Here is a 20178-nt window from a genome sequence, read left to right as displayed (position 1 = left end):
ATATTTTTGATCTATAAATTCCCATGAACATTCTTGCAGTTTAGTCATTAAAGCTTCAAGGTTCTTTTCCGTAACGAAGTAAGGCGATGTTGAGGGGCTAAACCGTGGAGCCTGCATATTCGGCAACAAAAGATCTGATAAAACTGGTAAATGGTCAGATATATCACTAACAATAACGAAGCTATTCTGAAATGTCAGTGACGAAAATATATTATCAATCAGAGTTGCTGATTTCTCAGTAGCCCTTGTGGGTATAGTGACTGATGGTAGTAGTCCAGATGCAAGCATATCGGATAAGAAGTCTGCAGGAAACGAACCCTCGGAGTCTAGGAGATTGACATCTAAATCACCCATGACAACCGTTTCGCATGGCTGGTTCTGTATAGCTTCAAGGATTTCACGAAGGATTTGCAGAAAAGTCACCAAGGAGCCACTAGGGGAACGATATACCTCTCCAATAATCAGAGTACCAGATTTACCAGGATTAATTTCAACAAAAAGTGATTCTAAAACTCCTTTAATGTTCTTAGAAAGATCGTGTCGGACCGTGTATGGAATCGCGTCGGAGATATACAGTGCCAATCCTCCTTTACTCAACATTTTCGTATGTATTTTTTCGCAGTTGTATCCAGGTAGTTACAGTAATAAATCCGTTCGCTCTGTAACAACTTTTCACAAATACCTAAAACGTCGGGACGTGAAGAATCTTCGCATATAAGTTTTAGCTGATCCAGAGATGACGAAAGGCCTTGGATGTTAAGGTGTAGAGTCCGTAGACAATCAGATCGTTTTGAAACCTTACACAGAGTTGAACTATATCTACAATTACCTAAATTACTAATCCCAATATCACATTTATTCGGTAGACTACCATCTGAACTATTTAATAATTCCAATAAATCTAGGGGTTTTTCTCAAGAACTTTAAGATTAGAAATCATCCCGGCGGAATCCCTGTGGCCAGACTGAGAACAATTAATTAGCATAACTTACCAAAAATTGTGTGGGCATAGTGTGGAACTGGACTTGCACTCCGAGGGCACGAAGCAGGCGAAAATGAAACCAATATCCCGACTGGCACTCGTGTTCACTGAAAAAAAATATACGCCAGAAACTTGAACTGCATTTTTTTAACTAAAACTAACACACAAAAAAGGGAGAAAACGTGAAATAGGGAACACTGTACTATAGAAAAGACAAAAGAAAAAAAATATAAGAAACAAGATGAAAGAAAAAACAAAAAAAACTATAGAAAAATTCAGCATTCTTAGTCATTTTCAATGAGACAGCGAGAAAAAAAATAATCATATGGCAATGAAAGAAAAAAAAAGGAGGCGGAACACGATAATCAAATTCAAGTATTGTTAATAAGGACACTCTCATCATCATCACTAATGAAGATTTTAGACCAGTATTCATTACTGTTTTTCCTGTGTTCTAGTCGAAGCGAAGCACCAGCCTGCTTGAGCCGAATAAATTGATAACTGGCTTTAAGGTCCTTCATCTTTGCAAGGAGCTTGGCCCGCTTAGTATTTAGCTCTGGAGGTAGATCATTACAGATTCGGAGACCAGAACCTTTTAAGTTTTTTACTAGTTTCATGATCGAAAGAATATCATGATCAGAGCTGAATGTGAAGAGAACAGGCGGGGCTGAAGTTCTGTTGGAACGATCAGAGACACTTTTTTCTTTTAGTCTAAAAAGCCTGGAAATCTTTATTTCCTCCTTGAGGCCAACTTTGTCTTTTAGAACAGATCGTACTTTCATCTCTAAGGAATCCCCACGCTTTTCTTTTGGTAAACCATGCAGAATCAGGTTATGTCTACGGTCTCGAACTTCTAGCTGTAATAGACGCTCATTAGCCTTTTCCAGAGTCGTGCGTCGGGCCTCTAGAGTTTCTTCTAGCTTGCTTATCTTAGAGTCCTTTTCAGTAATAATATCTTTCAAAACAGAAATTTCTTTTTGAAAATGTTGCTGCATGTTGGCAAAATTTTGCTCCATCTTCTTCGCAAGATCCTTAAATGCCTAGTCAAATGTAGCTTGTGTAAGCGCCATTTCTCAAACTAAAGTTTGCTATATCGCCGTCTTCCAAAATTTCTTACGTTTGCATCTCTAGATACTTTTCGTAATTATGAAAACCGTGATCTCGCCTCTCCTTTCTTTGACCAAACGATAAATAAAGGCGTATCTAATCGTGGGAGCACGGAAAGTTCTCCTTATGCTTGTAATTTGCAATAAATTTACTATGTCGCCACTGCGATAATAATATTTATTATCAACTAACAAGCTAAGCAGCAAACAGGTTTATAATCCAAAAGCAGAGGTATTAAATCGAGAACAACGAATTAATAATGTCCATGCAATATCATTAATATTTACGTCAGTAAGGATTATACGTCACTATAATCCCTATAGCGATTTTTTCTCTTCATAATTAAACTTACTGAATTAATGTCCAATAATAAGACAGTCTGCTATTAAAACATTGCTACTATGATTAAAAACCTACTGATTCATATTTGGCTGTTACAGAAAGTAACATTGTGACATTGCTTCAAATAAGAAAATTGAAACACCTAAATTTTATAATATGAGTCAAAATAATACTTTTGACTTTATGAAGAGATATAATAAAAATGAAGATACATTATATTGTAGAAAATGTGCCCCTGACTTTGTATGGCAAGATGAATACAAGTTGAATCCTGACGATCTGCCGCCATTTGTCATTACTGATTGTTACCTATAGGGGGAAGGAGAAATCTACAGAATGAAGGCTCTTTAGTTCATTCAAGTTTTACTAATAAACCAACTCACAAACATTTTAAAAGCATTTCAATCTCAGGGCACTGGATTTATATTATACAGGTAGGAAAGAATGTTTTCACCTAGAACGTCGTTCAATCGAAAATTGTCTACAAAAATACCCAGAAAGTCACTGCAAGTATATCCACGGTATCGATAAATAAAATGAAATAGTATATGAAAACGACAACTCGTGGTTGACAAATATTGTACTCACTTTTGACTTGGAATAATAGATTTTCCACTTTGCTCAAGAAAGTTTTTAATGTGAGGCGTGTAAAAACCATACGGTTGGCAAAGAAGATCGAAAATTTCAATATTTTTCGCTGTTTGAAAGATGTATAGCCCGTCTTTAAAGTTATTGTACTACTAATAACAATGATAAGGGTATTTTTATAAGGGTATATGGGTATTGTATTCCGAAGGTATGCAATAGGAGTTGTGTATTGGCATGCAGGGATCCAAATTGAATGCATTGATTATTTAATTTGTATTTATGGTGCCAAGTTTAACAGAACACTGCCATCATAGGTAATTTCCTAATAGGTTCAAATTTATTTGGCGAGACTAATGTTATAATCTCTTCCAATAGTTCGGCAGAGGTACACTCTTAGCTAATGTGCCCGTTTGCATATTACTCATATCTTAAGTACCAGACAAATCCATACAATACAATACAATACCATACCATATAATACCAATACCATACAATGAAACCATGAGATTTTGCAAATATTTCATCAGTTACACCGTTTTCAAGCAGCTGCGAATCTCAATCTAGGGATTGCATTGTCAATTCATATAGGGCCCTATAGGATTTATAAAGGGTAAATTGTAGAGTGGAATTCCATTTACTTTACATACAAGAGATGTAAGTCCAAACATTTCAAATTTACGTGGAGAATGTGTCCATGATCCTATAACCCTAGCACTTTTTACAAAAGCCAAAGCAAGTTTTGAAGGAATATCGCCATTGATAAATGACAAAGTGGTGTGGGTAAGTGAACCCGTAGCAATATTTGTGAGTGTGTGCGGAACGCGCAGTTTGATATAATTTCCAATAGCTCTTAATTTCTCAATTCCCGAAGCAACAGAACTCATAACCTGTTATTTTCGTACATTAAGTATTGCCGAGGTGAGAGAGTATGTTACATTAGGTGCAGTGCCAAGTGCTTTTCGCAAAATGAAATTGGACGCAGTATGTTTTAGCTTTAAATCAATGTTAACATTGGGAGGTATCTATTGAGGTATATTAATTATTTCATGATTTATTTTCCTAACCAAGTGTAAATCTTTAGTTGTCACATCGCTAAGTATATTGCTACTGTCAGAGTTCGTTTTATATTCATATCCAACACTAAAACCTCTCAATAGCTTATGGGACATTGGAGTCATGAAAATGGATTGTAAATAGCTTGCATAGTTGATGAGCCTGTGCTCACCAACGCTCCGTTTGTGTAGATTCGGCAACACTCGGCAACACTTGGTTTTTTATAGTTAGATTTTTCGACAATTACATGCAAATCTATAAATGTCGAAGTCAAATCTATGAAATACTCATCACTGGAATAAATTTGAAAATGAATGTTTTCAGAGAGCGGTTGTTGCTGGTAAAATTGTTCATAGCAACCAAATTTTACACTCATATACAAATTTTCATTATTGAAATGATTTAGAGATGAGGTGATTGAAGAATAAGATTCTTAATGCGGTATATATGCCATTTCTAGGAAAAGACCTCCCTTTTTGATATCACAATTTGTACTCTTGGTTTCTTTTCTTCTTTGCCAAGAGCGATGCTTTTCGTTTCCGGCCTAAGTTGAGACTGATGAGTGATGAGGAGTTTCTTGCCCTTTTAAGTGATTTCACCTTTGTAGTGATTTCAATCGCTCGCCAAGAGATCACGCACTGGACCCAAGATTTTTGGAAACACTTTCTATAAAACCCTTCCCAGAACCCCAACGATGTGTAGTGTAGAGGACGGAAAATCCGCAGCAATCGGTGCAATATGTTTCTTAGCAAGGGATAATGCAGAGTGAAAAACTTAGCAAACCAATTGCCAAGACCGTAACCGGACATTGACGAATTACCAATATAATAATCCATTCCATGACCCGATTATCGTGATCTAAGAGTAGCAACATAGTGATAAATATAAGGACAAAACAGTTTCTTTTATTAGCCGTCTCACTGAATGGGTCAAAATCACGTGTAATCACACTTATACCTTTTGTATTTGCTAAAGGATCACCGAATTCACTACTTAATTTTAACTGACAGATTTCCGATAACAAAGTGTTTACTGGAATATACTGAAGATGCTTTATATTGTTTGGTGAATGCGTCCATTAGTGGTTTCTCGTTCAAAGAAACGCAGGAGGGAGTTGGTATTATCGAATCTCGATGTCTCAACAAAGGACACATAAACAAATATACAATTGCCTGATGAAAAGCCGGGTCTTAGTCTGCAAAAATAACACGTTCCATCCCGCTGATTCTACCATACAGCACTTCTACCATTGATTATATTTTGTTTCAAACCAACAACATCTCTCAGATTATCGTTGAAAAAACTTTCTTACTGTCAATGGGAGAATTAATGTAGATATTGCCCTGTTCCATTGAACAGTTAAGTTGAAAGACACCAATTTTACGAGCAGAGATTCTTCTGTTGAAAGCACGAAAAAAACCATTCATACTACTATAGCCTTTATATGATAATGTGACGAAAGGGCATTCACGCGAGTTAATTGACTCTATCCATGATATTAATCAAATCCATGATATTGTATGTGATACAATGATATTAAGACGTCTTCGTTTGATACCATTTAAATCATTACCCCATTTGGCGTGCTAGTATTTTACGAAAATGATTTAAAATCAACTCTTTATATTTCTCCATCTTCCCAGAATCGATTTAATATATGATTATTCTCAATAAAGTTTTTTGAAAAGTTTGATGACTTTAAAAGTTTATACAAATGACTATCACATAATTTAAATCTTTTATGAATGGCAATTAAATCTGATAACAAATCAATTAAATTGACTCTTACCAAGGAATATAACTTCATTCTTTTTGTCATCAATTTTCAGCAAGATAGGTTAAGAGTCTTTTACTTTGCTCACGATACGAATTAGGTCTGTAACACATGATAAAACTTTGGATAAATCTTCTTCCCATTTTGGTGGTGCTGTTGCTGACGTTGAATTTTGAGGTTGATCAGTGACATTTACTTTGAGCAGTCTTTCACGGTAGAGTTTATGCTTTTCAAAACGCTGAAGGGAATTTTGAAGCAAACTAATTTTTTCCATTGTCGGCAAATGTGTCATTGCTAATTAATTTATCGAGATTATCTTCTAAGTGCTATTTTGGTGAAAGATCGAGTTGTATCAGCGTCAATATGTAAAGCTTAGCCATATTTTTAGAGAATAGTGTTTACAAGTCCCACGATTATGGGCGGTAACAATGAAAAGAAACTACCAACCGATTAAAAAAGTCGTTTTCTTTTAAAATCTTTTCTTTTCTTTTTGCAAGCTAGGGCATGTACAAGTGACTGATGTTGCTTTGTCTGTTGCTTAATTTATTTAAGCGTTGCTTAAGAAAAGAAATATGTCAGCAGGATCCTTGTGAATATTACAATTTGTGAGAGTATTATGGGGGTTTCCAATAAATCCCTAAAAAGATAAATATCGTGCAAAGAAGAATCAGCTAAATAGAACTCTGATAATATAAGGGGTGAGCCAGCACCACTTTGTCCTGCTTCTCCAGCATTGCTGTGACTGTGAGGGGTGGGCATCTGTTCTTCCAGTAACCTCTCGACCTCGCTAGATTGTAAATCCATTAAGAGAGGGAGCCTAGAAATACCAAATCAAGCCCGAAAATCCTCACAATAGTGACTCAATGAAGATTGGGGGAAGGTTTAAAATTAAGGATCACCCCACACTAAAATCCTCGTCACGTTCACTTTCCCCTGGGGCCTGTAATATCTCCATTAATGTTTCAATATCCTCAAAGAGTTTGTAGGCTCCTTGAGATGTTCGTGTGGGTATGTGAACCTAAAAAAAAAACAATAAGAGCTTATAAGCTCATCAAAAATCATTTGATTTCATACTGAAACATAATTTATTTTAGGCTGAAAACGAATATATTAGTCAAAAATTTTTTCGAGAGGGCAAAGTGACCCTTTGGGTATGGAAACCCCACATTATCACCTAATGGTGTAATGACCAGAAAGTATACCACACATGGGAACCAAATTGACCGTCGGGACTAGAGACTCCAAACTACCAGCTAAGATATGAGTGTGGCAGTAGGTCTCCATTACTTGACAAGACAATATTGAATCTTACGTTTTTGGTTGTGTTGTTGTTGTTCCAGAAACAGGTGCTTCCTTTTCATCAATAACACTTACACTGACCGGTCTCACGTGAAAGGGATTATGTTTGTCCACTCGTCGATGTACATCTTGAGCACAAGTAGTTTCTTTTATAATCGGTCATGTTTTCACCATTAGTGAATTTACTGACATTGTCCTCAAAGTGTTCCATTGATGAAGTGGCGAGTTCTATTGTTGTCAATTTGTAGTGTTTAGCCATATTTTCTAGAGAAAACTGTTTATAAGTCCTGCAATTACTGGCATTAAAAGTGAAAAAATCGGTTAAATTTAAACAAAGTACAGATATGAGACTAACGAATTCTTTGTCAATACCATGTTTGAGTATGGCTTTTCTAAGGGCCGATTTTGAACTGCTCAGAACGGAAAATAAATGTCTATTTTACTGTGGTTTTTTCAGTGCCATTATGGGAACTAATGACCTTTTTTACTCCTCACCGGAAGATATACGGCAATTTCATTGCCAAAAATATCTGTGACTACACGGAAATCCTCGGGTGTGTTCTTATTGAGAACCAATGTAATGTAATCATAGGGTTTGTTTGCTGTCTGATTGTATGCTGAAAGTAGAAATTTTGGAGCATCGGGGTACATTTGTTTATTGAGAGTTATTAGAGAACTTGAATAACTAACAACCCTGTAGATGATATAGTAGGTAAAATACAAAGAAAGTGTTGTCAGACATTTGTTTTGATGAAAGAGATTGGGTAGAACTAGGGTTACTGAAACTTTTTCATGATGCGAGGGGACAGTAAACAAATGTAGCATTTCCTGAGACCATTATTCAATGGATTCAGTTAAATTATCAATAATCAAGCAAGAGTTTTGTTCAATAATGTTGAACTTTTGTCAAGTACCAAATATAAATTTTGTGCTTTGTACAATAGCCTTTATTTTATCATAGGGCTTTTGCCAAAAACTGTAGCAATAGTAGATTTTTTTGGATTTTCCAAAAGCATTTGATAACAATTTTTTAATTATTGTTGTTAAAAGTGTCCTTTTGCCCGACATTAACGGATCAGAAAGAAACGATCTGAATCGTGTTTCAAATTGATACATATTGCTGTCTTCAACAGCTGGAATACAGCTAACTTTAAACGGTAGTTGTCTAATGAATGAATAATAATTTCCCTGTCAGTTCTACTACAACTACAACGATGTTCAATAACAAAAATTTAGAATAATAAATGTTTTCTTTTATTTTACAATAAATACACAACATTTCTTACCAGCACAAAAAATATCATAGTTTAAAAACCAATTAGAAAAGCCCCCCCCCCTCGAAAGGGCGCGGCGGCCTCTGAAGAGATCGGCCGGAGGCCAGATAACCCCCTTCCCACTCGAGGCCAGCCACGGGGGCAAAACGATTTTAGAAATATTTTAAAATACATTGAGAACACAACAACAACAATAACTCTACCTTGTGTACACACGGAACATAATGCTAAGAATTCCCTCCCCCTCCCACCTACAACTATTGAATTTAAAGGAGTTTCTCCAGATCAAGACATTTTCTATATTGTACACATATATCTCGAACATAGTGGAGTCTATGATCGTGAACGATGTGAATTTTTGATCGGCAATGATTCGAGCACATCCTTCTAGGTCGGTTACAACGTCCTAACGACCAATATTGCGCACACTCTCCACCCTGAAATTGGTTGCTATTATGGAACTGAAGTACAAGTTTTTCTCTCCTTTGGATAAATTCAGAACAAAATTGTATCTTTTTCTCTGCGTTGGGGAAATTCAGAGCTGAACTTAATATTTTTTTCTCTTCTTTGGAATTATTCAGAACAGAAGTTGAACTTTTTTTCCTCTTCTTTGGATATATTCAGAACTGAAGTGTAACTTTTTTCTCTTCTTTGGAAAAAAAAAATCGGAATCGAAGTGTAACTTTTTTCTCTTTTTTGAAAAAACACAGAACTGAAGTAGAACTTTCTCTTCTTTGTGGAAACTCAGATTTGACGGGCAATTTTTCTTCTCTTCTTTAGAAAAAAAAATCAGAATCGAAGTGTAAAATTTTCTCTTCTATTAAAAAAATTCAGAAAAGAACAAGAACTTTTTTTTCTCTTGGGGAAACTCAGATTCGAAGCGTAATTTTTCTTTTCTACGGAAAAATTCAGAATAGAAGTTGAACTTTATTTTTCTCTTCTATGGAGAATTCAGAATTGAAGTTGAACTCTTTCTCTTTGATAAAATTCAGAACTGAAGTGTAACCTTTTTTCTCTTCTTTTTGAAATTTCTGAACAGAACTTGAACTTTTTTTTCTCTTCTTTGGATAAATTCAGAATAGAAGTGTAACTTATTTCTGTTTTGTAAGAATTATTTTGTGTTTTGTAAGAAGTATTATGCATTTCCTTTATTATTATTTTTTATTTTTTTATTTTAAAATCTGTCTTTATTTTTGTCAAGTCTGAGTACACATCTTTTTTTCTACTAAAAATTGATTTTCGACCTTATACATATCTCAACAGCAAGCTATACTTTTCAAAGGGCTTTATAATATCATTTCGGAACAAGTTCTTTTCTTAATATTCCTCCTAACTCCATTTTTTCACGTTGGAATATACATCTATTTTACTCCCAAATTCAACTTTATGCATATCCCACCATAAAGAACGTTTTTTTTTCTTCGAGAGACTTTTTGTCTTGGTGACGTTTTTTTCTTCGCGGCGTTTTTCTTCTAGGCATTTTTTCTTCGAGACGTTCTTTCTTCAAGATGTTTTTTCTTTGGGACGTTTTTTTTTTCAAAATGATATTTCCGAGACATTTTTTCTTTATGAGGGTTGGAGTACAAATCTTTTTACTCCCAAATTCGACTATATGCATACCCAACACTAAGTAGGTTTTTTCTTCGAGATAATTTATTGTCTTCGTGACGTTTATTTTTCTTCGAGATGTTCTTTTTTTCTCTCTGACGTTTTTCTTCTTCCTGAAAATTTTTTCTTCCGACACAGTGACGATTGTTTGTGACATTTTTTCTCGGGGCATTTTCTCTGTATGACTTGCTTCTTCAGGGCAAGACATAGGTGCTAGTCAAGTGGGAAATCCCCAGATGCAAAAAATAAGAAAGAAAAGAGTAGTGCAGATGGGCGTAGTCAAAAGTATTAATAGGATACTACACATGTCATTTAATTATTAATTCATAAGGCGATATGTAACAGTTTTTGTCATTGTATTTCTAAGAAAAATTTGTCAACATCGACTTATTGGTTCAGTAGACTAGCATGTCACTGCTTCATCCTTAGGAGCCCCCAGTACAAATCCTACACCAGTCAAATATTTCTGAAATAATCGAAAACTGCTTGGTGATCATCTTAGCTCAATCCACAATTTGTTTCGCAATAGCATCAAAAAATGTAGAATCGCCTTGTCCGGGTTTGTTCCCAGTTCATTATTCCTCAAGAGCGGAATAGGAAATCGTCATTACCGTGTTCGTTCAGATTTCACTGGTCTTCCAGTACACCATTGGAATCGCCTTGTCCGGGTCTTTTCAGAGATCATTGATCCTCAAGATTGCCTTAGGACTATATCATTGTGAAACTAACACTCAAGACCAGAGAAATTCGTTACTTCAGAGTTCACTTATCTAAAAGAGCGCCTTAAGGAATTACCATGACAAGCGAGGGGCTACTTAGTTTCTATGAAAAGGTGAAGACAAGTAACGTATAAGCAATCTACGGTCTACTTGTAAACAATCTTGTGACTAAAAAAAAACTTCTCGTTCTTGTTGCTTTCTTAAAATTTCATAATGGAGAACCAATCAACTGGATTTTAACTCATGTTTCTTTTTATTGGTTTAGAATTTCACACAGAAGAGCCAACCAGGTGGAAATAAACTTTTCGTTCTACTAACTGGCTAAAACTTTTCTCACAAAAGAATCAATCAGGTGGAATTGAACTTTTCATTCTTTTTATTGGCTTAAACTTTCACACAGGAGAATCAAACAGGTGGAAATTGACTGAAATCTTCTCAAATGTGGTTTAAAACTAGTTGTTTTTTTTTCCAAATTTAGGAACAATATGATTGACTAACATGACAAGTTTTAATATCTGATTCGACGTTACCATTCGTTACCTTAAAAACATTGAATTTTCAACCTTAGATAAACAGATGGTTTACTTGTAAACAAATCTTGTGACTGTAAACCTTTTTGGCCATGTTAATGTCTTGAAATTCCTCATTGGAGAACCAATCCTATAGAATTTAGCTTTTCCTTCTTTTTACTGCCTTAAAATCCCTCATTGAGATTTTCGAACCAGTTAGTTTTCAAAAGGTAAATATATTTGTCTCTCCAGATAGGTGCAAAGTTTTATAAGGATCTTGCTCCACGTTCCCATTCCAAACCTCAAAATATTGAATTTTCAACTATAGCAATACAGAAAGCTTACTTGCAAACAAATCTTGTGACTAAAAAATTTCTCATCTTTGTTGCAATTTTAAAATTTCAAACAGAGGAAATGATCAGGGGGGATTAAAATTTTCTCTCTTCTTGCTGGCTTAAAATACCTCACGCGACAGTTTAAAACCATTTATGTTTTCAAAATGTGGGAATAAATATCTCTCCAGAACTAAGTGATTAGCTTACGACGATACGTCAAGGACATAAGCCTAACAAACTGAAGCACAATTTTTCCCATCGGAGTTTATGAAAGCAATCTCCCTTTTTCTATTTCTTTTAACTATACCAGTAACAAGGGTTGATTCTAGAAACATACGCAGGGGTAGGAAAGGATTTCAACCCCTTCCAATTTTTTTCCATAATTCGTATAATTTTGAGCTTTCTTTTTTTTTCAAATCTGGCCCATCCCCAAATCAATTTATCCGTAAGCATTCGGTGACATTTACCGTACCTTCTCAGAATTTTTAACGAATTTGCACCAAATAGGGGAGGTATGTTATGCCTCTGTTTTAAAAAATACAACCACAAACTCTTGCCCGGAACACATTTTTCTGAAAAATATTCCCCATCCAGATTCTGCGTTGCTCAGGCCATCTCCAGACTTGTTCCTACCTTGTCTCCCGTTTGCTGCTGTCCTTTTAGATATGAAGAAAACATACGCCCCCTACATTACGGAAAAAAACATCCCACTGCTTTCCCCCTTCTTATTACTTGGTATAGGCACTGCAAATATTTTGTGTTTGTTCGCATTTTTTTTTGTCCCTTAATTTTTTTTTACATTTTTTACTGAATTTTACATTTATTTTTTTGGTCATTTCAACATGTCATGACCAAACCCAGATTAAATAATAAATAATGAATGTTTTTTTTTTTTAATCTTGACATTTTTTCCAGTCTTTTAGTTTTCGTTAGTTTTTATGCTCATATCTTTGCCCAGTTTTCATTTATTTGGCACATATAGACCCCGAAATTTGAATTTGGCCCTTTAGGGCTTGCGAAAGAAAATTTTAAAATAAATTGTTTATCTTACCTGCACAACTTCGCCAAAGGTGATGACTTAAAATTTACCCTTTTTTTTTATACGAGCAAATAAATGTTAATATTGTAGTATCCTTAGGGTCCAAGTAATTTATAAGCAGGTCCGGCAATCACAGAATTGTTTGAAACTAAAATTCAAAAATGTCTGTAATGGCCAACAGGTAATTATTACCATTTTTGGAGGAGTCACATACAAAATTTTTGGGTCAGAAATTAACTACATTCTCATACTAAATAGGAAAAATTTAGAACTATAGCTAAACCAAATAATTTTAATGATCACGAAGTTTATATTAAACATCCTTTATGTGAACATAATTTAATGTGAAAAATCCATTTAAATTTCGTCAATGTAATTATTAGTTTTAACAAAATTAGTCCTAAAATAATTAAATAGGGATGGAAACATTCTTTATTTTGAGATATTTTTTTTTCTTAAATAAGGCACGCACACATGCGTATGTTGGGACAGAGTAGGCATAGGCAGGCCTTTTATCGGGGGGGGGGGGGGAGGAGAGCATATAAAAATAATTTTAAAATTATAATGAGAAGTGTCCATCAATTCATAAAATTTTACGATTTCGGGGAGACCCCCGGCTTAGACAGCGATTTCGGGAGACTTAGACAACGATTAGATTAGATGAGACAGATTAAACGAACCGTACTGTTACTTTAAACTGGATTTTTGGTAATGTAAGTTTGTTTTTCATTTGTTTAATATGGGGGCCTTAAATCACGAATTGACTAGGCATGAAAATAAAATAGAATGTCAATACATTTAAATCTAGAAAAACTACATAACGAGGTTTTTTTGTGTGAATCAGGGCATGGGGTATTGCATTTCCACGGGAGAATTTTCCATCAAGGGGGATTTTCAACGGGGGAGGAAGTACACGTGCAAGCTTTTTCGTTCTAAAAAACTAGCATTTTAAATAAACAGTTGTCCATATTGACCGTTTATTTCGTATAGATCCCTTTGGAATAGCTTGAAACGCCTGTAACATTCGCACCACCGCGCGGCATAGTACCCTCCCAAACTGGGTAGTTGAATTATGCTTTTTATGGATTTTCTTTTTTTTTGGGGGGGGGGGTGAGGGGCTATATACGATCAATAATTTCGACCTTTCAGGGGGTATGGGTAGAATAGTACAATTTTTCAAAATTGTTCTGTTACAAAGTTGGAGGTGCCGATTAGGAAATGTTCTGTTGACTGGTGGTTTTTTTTTTCTCTTGTTTCAGTGCATTTTGCCAACCCATTCGACAAGGTTTTTACTTCTCGGAGTGGCCATTAAATTGTAGTTGTTATATGTTAGTTATAATGTCCTCTCTCTCTCTCGCTTTTCAAAAATTTTCAAATCGATTAGCTGTTGCAATAATCTCGCTCAACTGAATTTTGGCTTTCTGCAAGCCAAAATTATTCTTTCGCGGAACAAAACGGCAGAAAACCAATGTTCCTGTGACACGATCTGTTTTGCTTCTAAAAAAGGCGCTGGGACTTCGATTATCATTCGAATGAGCCCTCTTCAATATATTAGGACCACTGGTTGAATATGATCACCCCCCCCCCATCCGCCGAAAAAGAAAGCACGTCATTGACAAGCCTTCGAAATTAGGGCCTGAAATTTCTGTCCAAGGGTTATCTGATATGCCAAATTTGGTGTAATTTTGTCAAGATCACTCTCATTCTTTGGGTATTTCGCACCCTTTTTCCAAAATTCTTCAGTTTCGTTGCTTTTGATAAACAATTTTATCTTTAATGAATTTTACATATCTTATCTTCATGCAGCATAGAAATAGCGCACAGAATGGTCCCTAATGGTGCGTGGAGAAAATTTGCCCTGAAATCATATTTGATACCACAAAAACACCTACACAATAAGATTTATTTAAATGAATGACATAAATACAATTTCGCGATTTATGTCTATAGTAATAGCCACTGGGTCCCGCAGACAAATATTGTATAGGCCCTCAATATATATATATATATATATATATATATATATATATATATATATATATATATATATATATATATATATATATATATATATATATATATATATATATATATATATATATATTTCAACTTAGCGTGAAAATAGACAGAACAGATGGGAAATATATAATTGGGGGTATATATTTGTACATTAAGGGGGGTGAGGGTAAAGTATTGGGACAATATGAAGTCAGAAAACAGTGCTTACTTCGTAATATCAGAATAATTGTAGCTAACACATTTTTCATGCAGATCCGCTGTACTTTATCCCTCCCCCCTAATATGCAAATATACAGCTCAAATTTGTTTCTAGAGTATTACATTTTTATCATACAATTAGCAGGAGTCGCTGCTTAAGTACAAGCCGTTGCCAAGAACTCTTAGATTCTATTAGAGTACAAAGTAACAATTCAATGTCCACGTGTCACAGATGTAATCTCACAAATTTTGCTCTAGATTTAGTCAATTCTGTCGCAAGAATCATCCCAGTCAATTCAATTACGATTGAGCAGTACTTAAAGAATAGAGAATTTTCTTGGACATTGAAAAGATAAATTCCTGCAGAGAAGGAACGTGAAATCGATGGTTTAGGTAAGGTGGTTTTCATGCCGGGAGGGAAATGGGCGGTCGTCTCGGGAATCACGCAATGGCCAAGTCCTTGAAATGCAAACCTAGTCACGTCACGAATCAATGGACGTGAGATCCGGTTCGTAGTTTTCATGCGCATGATTATTATCCAGTCCAGACGAAAACAGTAAAGAACTTACTTTGTGAAAGAAAGGAATGAATCAAAAAGGGATTTGAAGTCAATAGTTTTAGGTAACTATTAAAAATGAATAGAAATTAAATTTGTATATTAAAAGCTATTAAAATAATTAAGAAACAACCTAAAAGCTTTGTCCGGAGAGGCTTAGCGGACGTGACGGTTTGGGCTAAACATCAGGCCATTGGGAAGACCCCTTGCCAAAAATAATGGGGATTTAAACAAAGCTACAAAAATGATTAGAAATCACTTGTACATGCTAAAAGTTTATTAAAATGATTGCAACGCAAATAGTTAAAAAATGTAATATTTCAGCCTGTACACCTTTAATCTGCAAATTAAATTTCTCTCGCTTTAAAAATCGTGTAGGCTACATCAGATGGCATACATCCCTGATGTATGTCATACTGGACACGGAGACGCATGAAAAAATTGCAATCCAAAATTTACCCTAGGTGGCGGAGAGGGGATGACCCCTTGGCCAAATAATGAATAATATTTCAAAACCATATATAAAAATCCATTTTTATCTTAAAAGCTATTAAAATAATTAAGATGAAAAGAGTTTATAACCGAAAAGCTTAGCTTGTACCCTTTATAATATAACTTGTTATATAAATTCTTCCCAAAAATTGATGGGTCTGCCACTTTCAAAAACATACATAGCCTACCAGGTAACATGCGCGATGCGTCGGCACAAAGAGGCATGGCAGAAGCATGCGGTACCAGATATATACACTAGGAGGAAGACAGGGGGCGATTCCTTTCGAGCCAGTGATAAACTGATGCTAGGCTAGAAAGTCAGAGCTTTCAGAAATTAGGCCTTCGAAGTCGAAAATGTAATTCAGCATGCTTAGCAGTGAATTTAGTGGAAATGAACCAACTGAGTCCAGAGGGCAGGGGGATGATTGTCCCTAGGCTTTGAAAAAGACCCTTTTCTGGTATTTTCATCGAATAAATCGAAAGAAAAAAAAAGCAGATACATAAAACAGGTCTAGACAAAGGGGCTTCTCGCTATCCTGGAAATTAGTTGAATTAGGGGAATGAAACTTTCAGGAATGAATCCAGGGCATAACTTCCAGGAAAGGTATTGCAAGCTCTCTACCCTTTCCTTACTGTGACATAAATTTCTGAAATATTTTTCTAAACTATGACAAAAAATGTTTCCCCTTAATTTTGCGTTTTCAATGGCTGTAATCATTGAAAATATAATTCCTAGTATTTAAGCGGGATTTTAAGCCTTATAAAGGTTTTATCCTAAATTTAAGAACAAATTTATAAATCTTTAAAACCTTATTAGTCAGGGTTGACTTAAGTTATGAGATTCACTACACTTTCTTGCGTCTCATTTAAGCAAAAGATCGATGTCTCTAAGTTTAATGTGTGTAACCCAGAAATTGTAAAAGGTAATCAAAGATCGGTCCCCTCTGGAGAAGGAAAGGAGCGAGTAAAGTACTTCAAAATATCTTCCAAGGGGATATTTTAGGCCCCGCATTCATTTCTGAAAGTTTCATTCAACTATCTCAACTACTGTTTAAAATTGCAAGAAGCCTCTAGTCTAAAATTTTACCCAAAAATACCTCCTCCTAAATTTAAAAATATACATTTTTTGGGTATTTTGGTAAAAAAAATTTAAAACCAATCCTTGTGTTTTTTAGAATCAGCTCTGGTAACTCGGAACACGTTTTTTGTTTGATATTATCATTAAACAAAAAAAAAAAAAACAAACGGAAAAAACAAAAAAACATGCTCTGACCTTACATTTTGAAATATACCCTTTTTGTATTTTCATTAAAAGAAATCATCCCAACGTTTTCGTGAATTGGTGGCACTGGCCATTATCCAGGGATAACAAAGGAGACCCGGAAATTTCATTAAGCCTTAAGTACATCTAAAAATCAGATAGACATTCCCCGACCGTAATGAAGTAAAAATTTGTTTATTGTATAGTTTAGGTCAAAATAAGACCTTAAGTATAGTTGTACCACTATAATCAATTATAATTAACTATCATTTGTGTTCCAAAATATCACACGATAACATATTTTGGTTAATCTTTTGTATTATCAAACGGTTCGTGGTAACGAACTGTAAGTAAGGAGCAACCCGGCTCAATAGTAACCGAAACTCTTAAAAACAGAATTTTGGTACCAATAGATGTATCAAAAGAATTAGATTTTTATGCTGATTTTAAATATATAAGTTTAATTAAGTTTAATCTTACCCATCAAAGGTTACGAACCTAAGAAAATTTGCCTGATTTTTGAAAAAAAGGAGGAAACACCCCCTAAAAGTCATAGAATCTAAAAAAAAATTACACCATCAGATTCAGCATATCAGAGAACGCTACTACTGTAGAGGTTTCAAGCTCTTATCTTCAAAAATGTGCAATTTTTTATTTTTGGCCATAAGAAAGATCGCGGATAACTGTTTATTTTTTTCCCCATGGGTGGTCGCATCGATTCAGTAGGCCTAGAGCATTGGGGGAGAGGGCTCATTCTAACAGAAATTAAATGTTCTAGTGGCTACGTTGAGTGACTAAAAGAATGAGAGGGCAACTAAGCCCCTCCCACGCCACTTTTTCCCAAAATCGTCCGATAAAAATTCTGAGATAGGCATTTTGTTCAGTATAGTTGAAAGACCTAATAACTATGTCTTTGGAGGTAACATAACCCCTCACAGCCTCTGGGAGAAACTCTAAGTTATTGAATTTGCCATTGTTTACGTACAGTATTTATTATTGGGAAGCATGCATACATTTTTCGGGTCGGGAGGGGAGGACGAATTTTCTGCTGGGGGGATTTTGCAAGGGGAGAATTTTCCAAGAAGACAATTTTGAAAGAACCAGAAGAAGAACTTTAGGAAGTCGCAGTTTTCAGGTATGAACCGTGTCCAAGGTGGGGGGGGGCGTAGAATATTTTGATTTTGAATTCCTTGGCGCATCAAAAAAACTACCCAGAAGAGATCATAGGCTTAAGAGCCTTTCAGGAATGGATATAAAGCAAAATCAGGTCCTGAGTAAGTACTTTCAACCATCCATTCCCATTTAATTCAAAAGTTCTGTTGAATTTTCCCTCAAATCATGGCCAGTTAGAGGTAGATGCGAATAATTGTTCAATGGATATAGGATAATGAATAAAATGATCCTCCAAAGCCATTGATGGTGCTTAGGGCGTCGAATCAATGTTCGAGTTGCTGGATCTTACAAGAACAAGTAAGAGGCCTGTTACCCTACCTTGCAGCTGCGGGCATCAACCCCCGGGCTCCGTATTGCAGAGCGTCAATCGAATGTGCTAGCACAGAGTAATATTTCAACGGGAATCCCGATAATACCTATCCCATGAACCGACAGTTTTCACGTCTGATTTATCGCACACAATATTTTGCACACACAGAAATCGCGTCTATGTGAAGGCAGGGATGGTCACACTAGATAACAATGAGGGAGGAACATGTCATTTTCCTAAATAACTGGTTTAGTAGCACCTTATCAATGAAGTTCTCAACCCCTCAAAATTCTCAGAAAAGTATATTTCATGAACGAATTCTTTAAGAAAAGACTAACGTCATACACTTTAATCAGCTAACCAAGGATAACTGAAAAAAAAAACTTCCAGGCTTGGTTCAAAAGTTCATTTCCTTTCCACAGTTCAACCTTCTGATATCTTTTTTTTAAAGAAAGGAGCAAAGTATAATCTTTAGTTTTTATTTATTTTATTTTTTTTGCAATAAGCGAACCATTGAATTACCAAGGACAAAAAAGAAAACTTTTTTGCCCCTTGAATCCATCTTGGGTCTCTTCAAACCTGAAAACTATATTTCTTTAGTGTTGCTGTTTTTTTTTTTTTGTTTCAAAACTATGAAGTTTTTAGGGCAGTATCCCATTTTTATCAGTCTTATCACGTTCAACCGCGAAAATATATAAGGAAAACTAACTATTTAGATTTGACATCGTTTTTCGTCCATAAAAATTCAAACATTAGCAATCTGTTGATTCCCAGAGACAACTACACTTTTAGAGGAAAGCTATACTTTCTCATACTTTTTGGTGCCATGTTTTTCGGCTCATTTTTGATAGTTTTTAACCACGTTTTTGTTTTCTTTTTTAATTTGCCACCCACTACTACCAATAATTGAATTGCTACATAGGCAGCTCTTTTTCATTTAAAACAGAATTCCCGAATTTTCAAATATATATGAGTATTTAAGTTTCGACTTCACCAATCGAAAAAAAATTAATTTCACTGTCCTTGGTACTTTAACATTGGGGGTATGTGAGATGTAATTGAGGCTAGTACTGAACAGGTGAGAATAGTTTAATCTATTAGTTTTAAAATTGCAAAAACCAAATACAAGATTGAAAGAAGGTTACTCGAATTTTATTTTAAGTAGTTTAGCCTGATATTTAAAACTACATTTTGTTTAAGGTTTGTCACAGAAGATGATTACAACCCGGATTAAACTTGAAAATGCGACTGATTGTCCATCAGAAAGATACGAGGTAGACAATAGCACAGGGTTATCACTACTTCCGAATCCAGAAATGTCAGCGTAAGTAAACATTTTCCAAATATTTCTCTCGTCTTCGACAAATCAGAGTATCTTTCTTATCGAGATGAAATCACCAGGACAGAGAAATGTTATGTCCATTGATATTTAGGTAGAATTAAGCGGGAAGATGAGAGCCGGACCTTATCCAGGTTTTTCATTCGGGGAGAAGAACAAAAAACTTAAAAGGAGAATCCAAAATTTGTTTATATGTATTTT

General features: G+C 35.1%; 2 protein-coding genes across 7 annotated transcripts in view; one reads left to right on the top strand and one right to left on the bottom strand.

The window, feature by feature from the left end:
* The window catches only part of LOC136026238 (serine/threonine-protein phosphatase 2A regulatory subunit B'' subunit gamma-like), a 115416-nt gene that overhangs the window by 18060 nt on the left and 77178 nt on the right, over positions 1-20178 (bottom strand). The window lies entirely within an intron of this gene.
* Positions 3942-20178, top strand: part of LOC136026236 (uncharacterized) — a 41000-nt gene continuing 24763 nt past the window's right edge. Inside the window, exons 1-2 of one of the 2 annotated variants that reach the window (XM_065702585.1) lie at positions 3942-4049; positions 19839-19962. In XM_065702585.1, the coding sequence (XP_065558657.1) occupies positions 19853-19962 (110 nt within the window). In that variant the 5' untranslated portion in view covers positions 3942-4049; positions 19839-19852. Of the gene's footprint in view, positions 4050-15342; positions 15468-19838; positions 19963-20178 lie in introns of those variants that run through there. The other variant, XM_065702584.1, reaches the window with a different exon arrangement.

The sequence above is a fragment of the Artemia franciscana genome, chromosome 4 (assembly GCF_032884065.1).
Source record: "Artemia franciscana chromosome 4, ASM3288406v1, whole genome shotgun sequence".
NCBI lineage: Eukaryota > Metazoa > Arthropoda > Branchiopoda > Anostraca > Artemiidae > Artemia > Artemia franciscana.
Note: the sequence above shows the minus strand (reverse complement) of the source record. Positions and strands in the feature narration are given on the sequence as shown.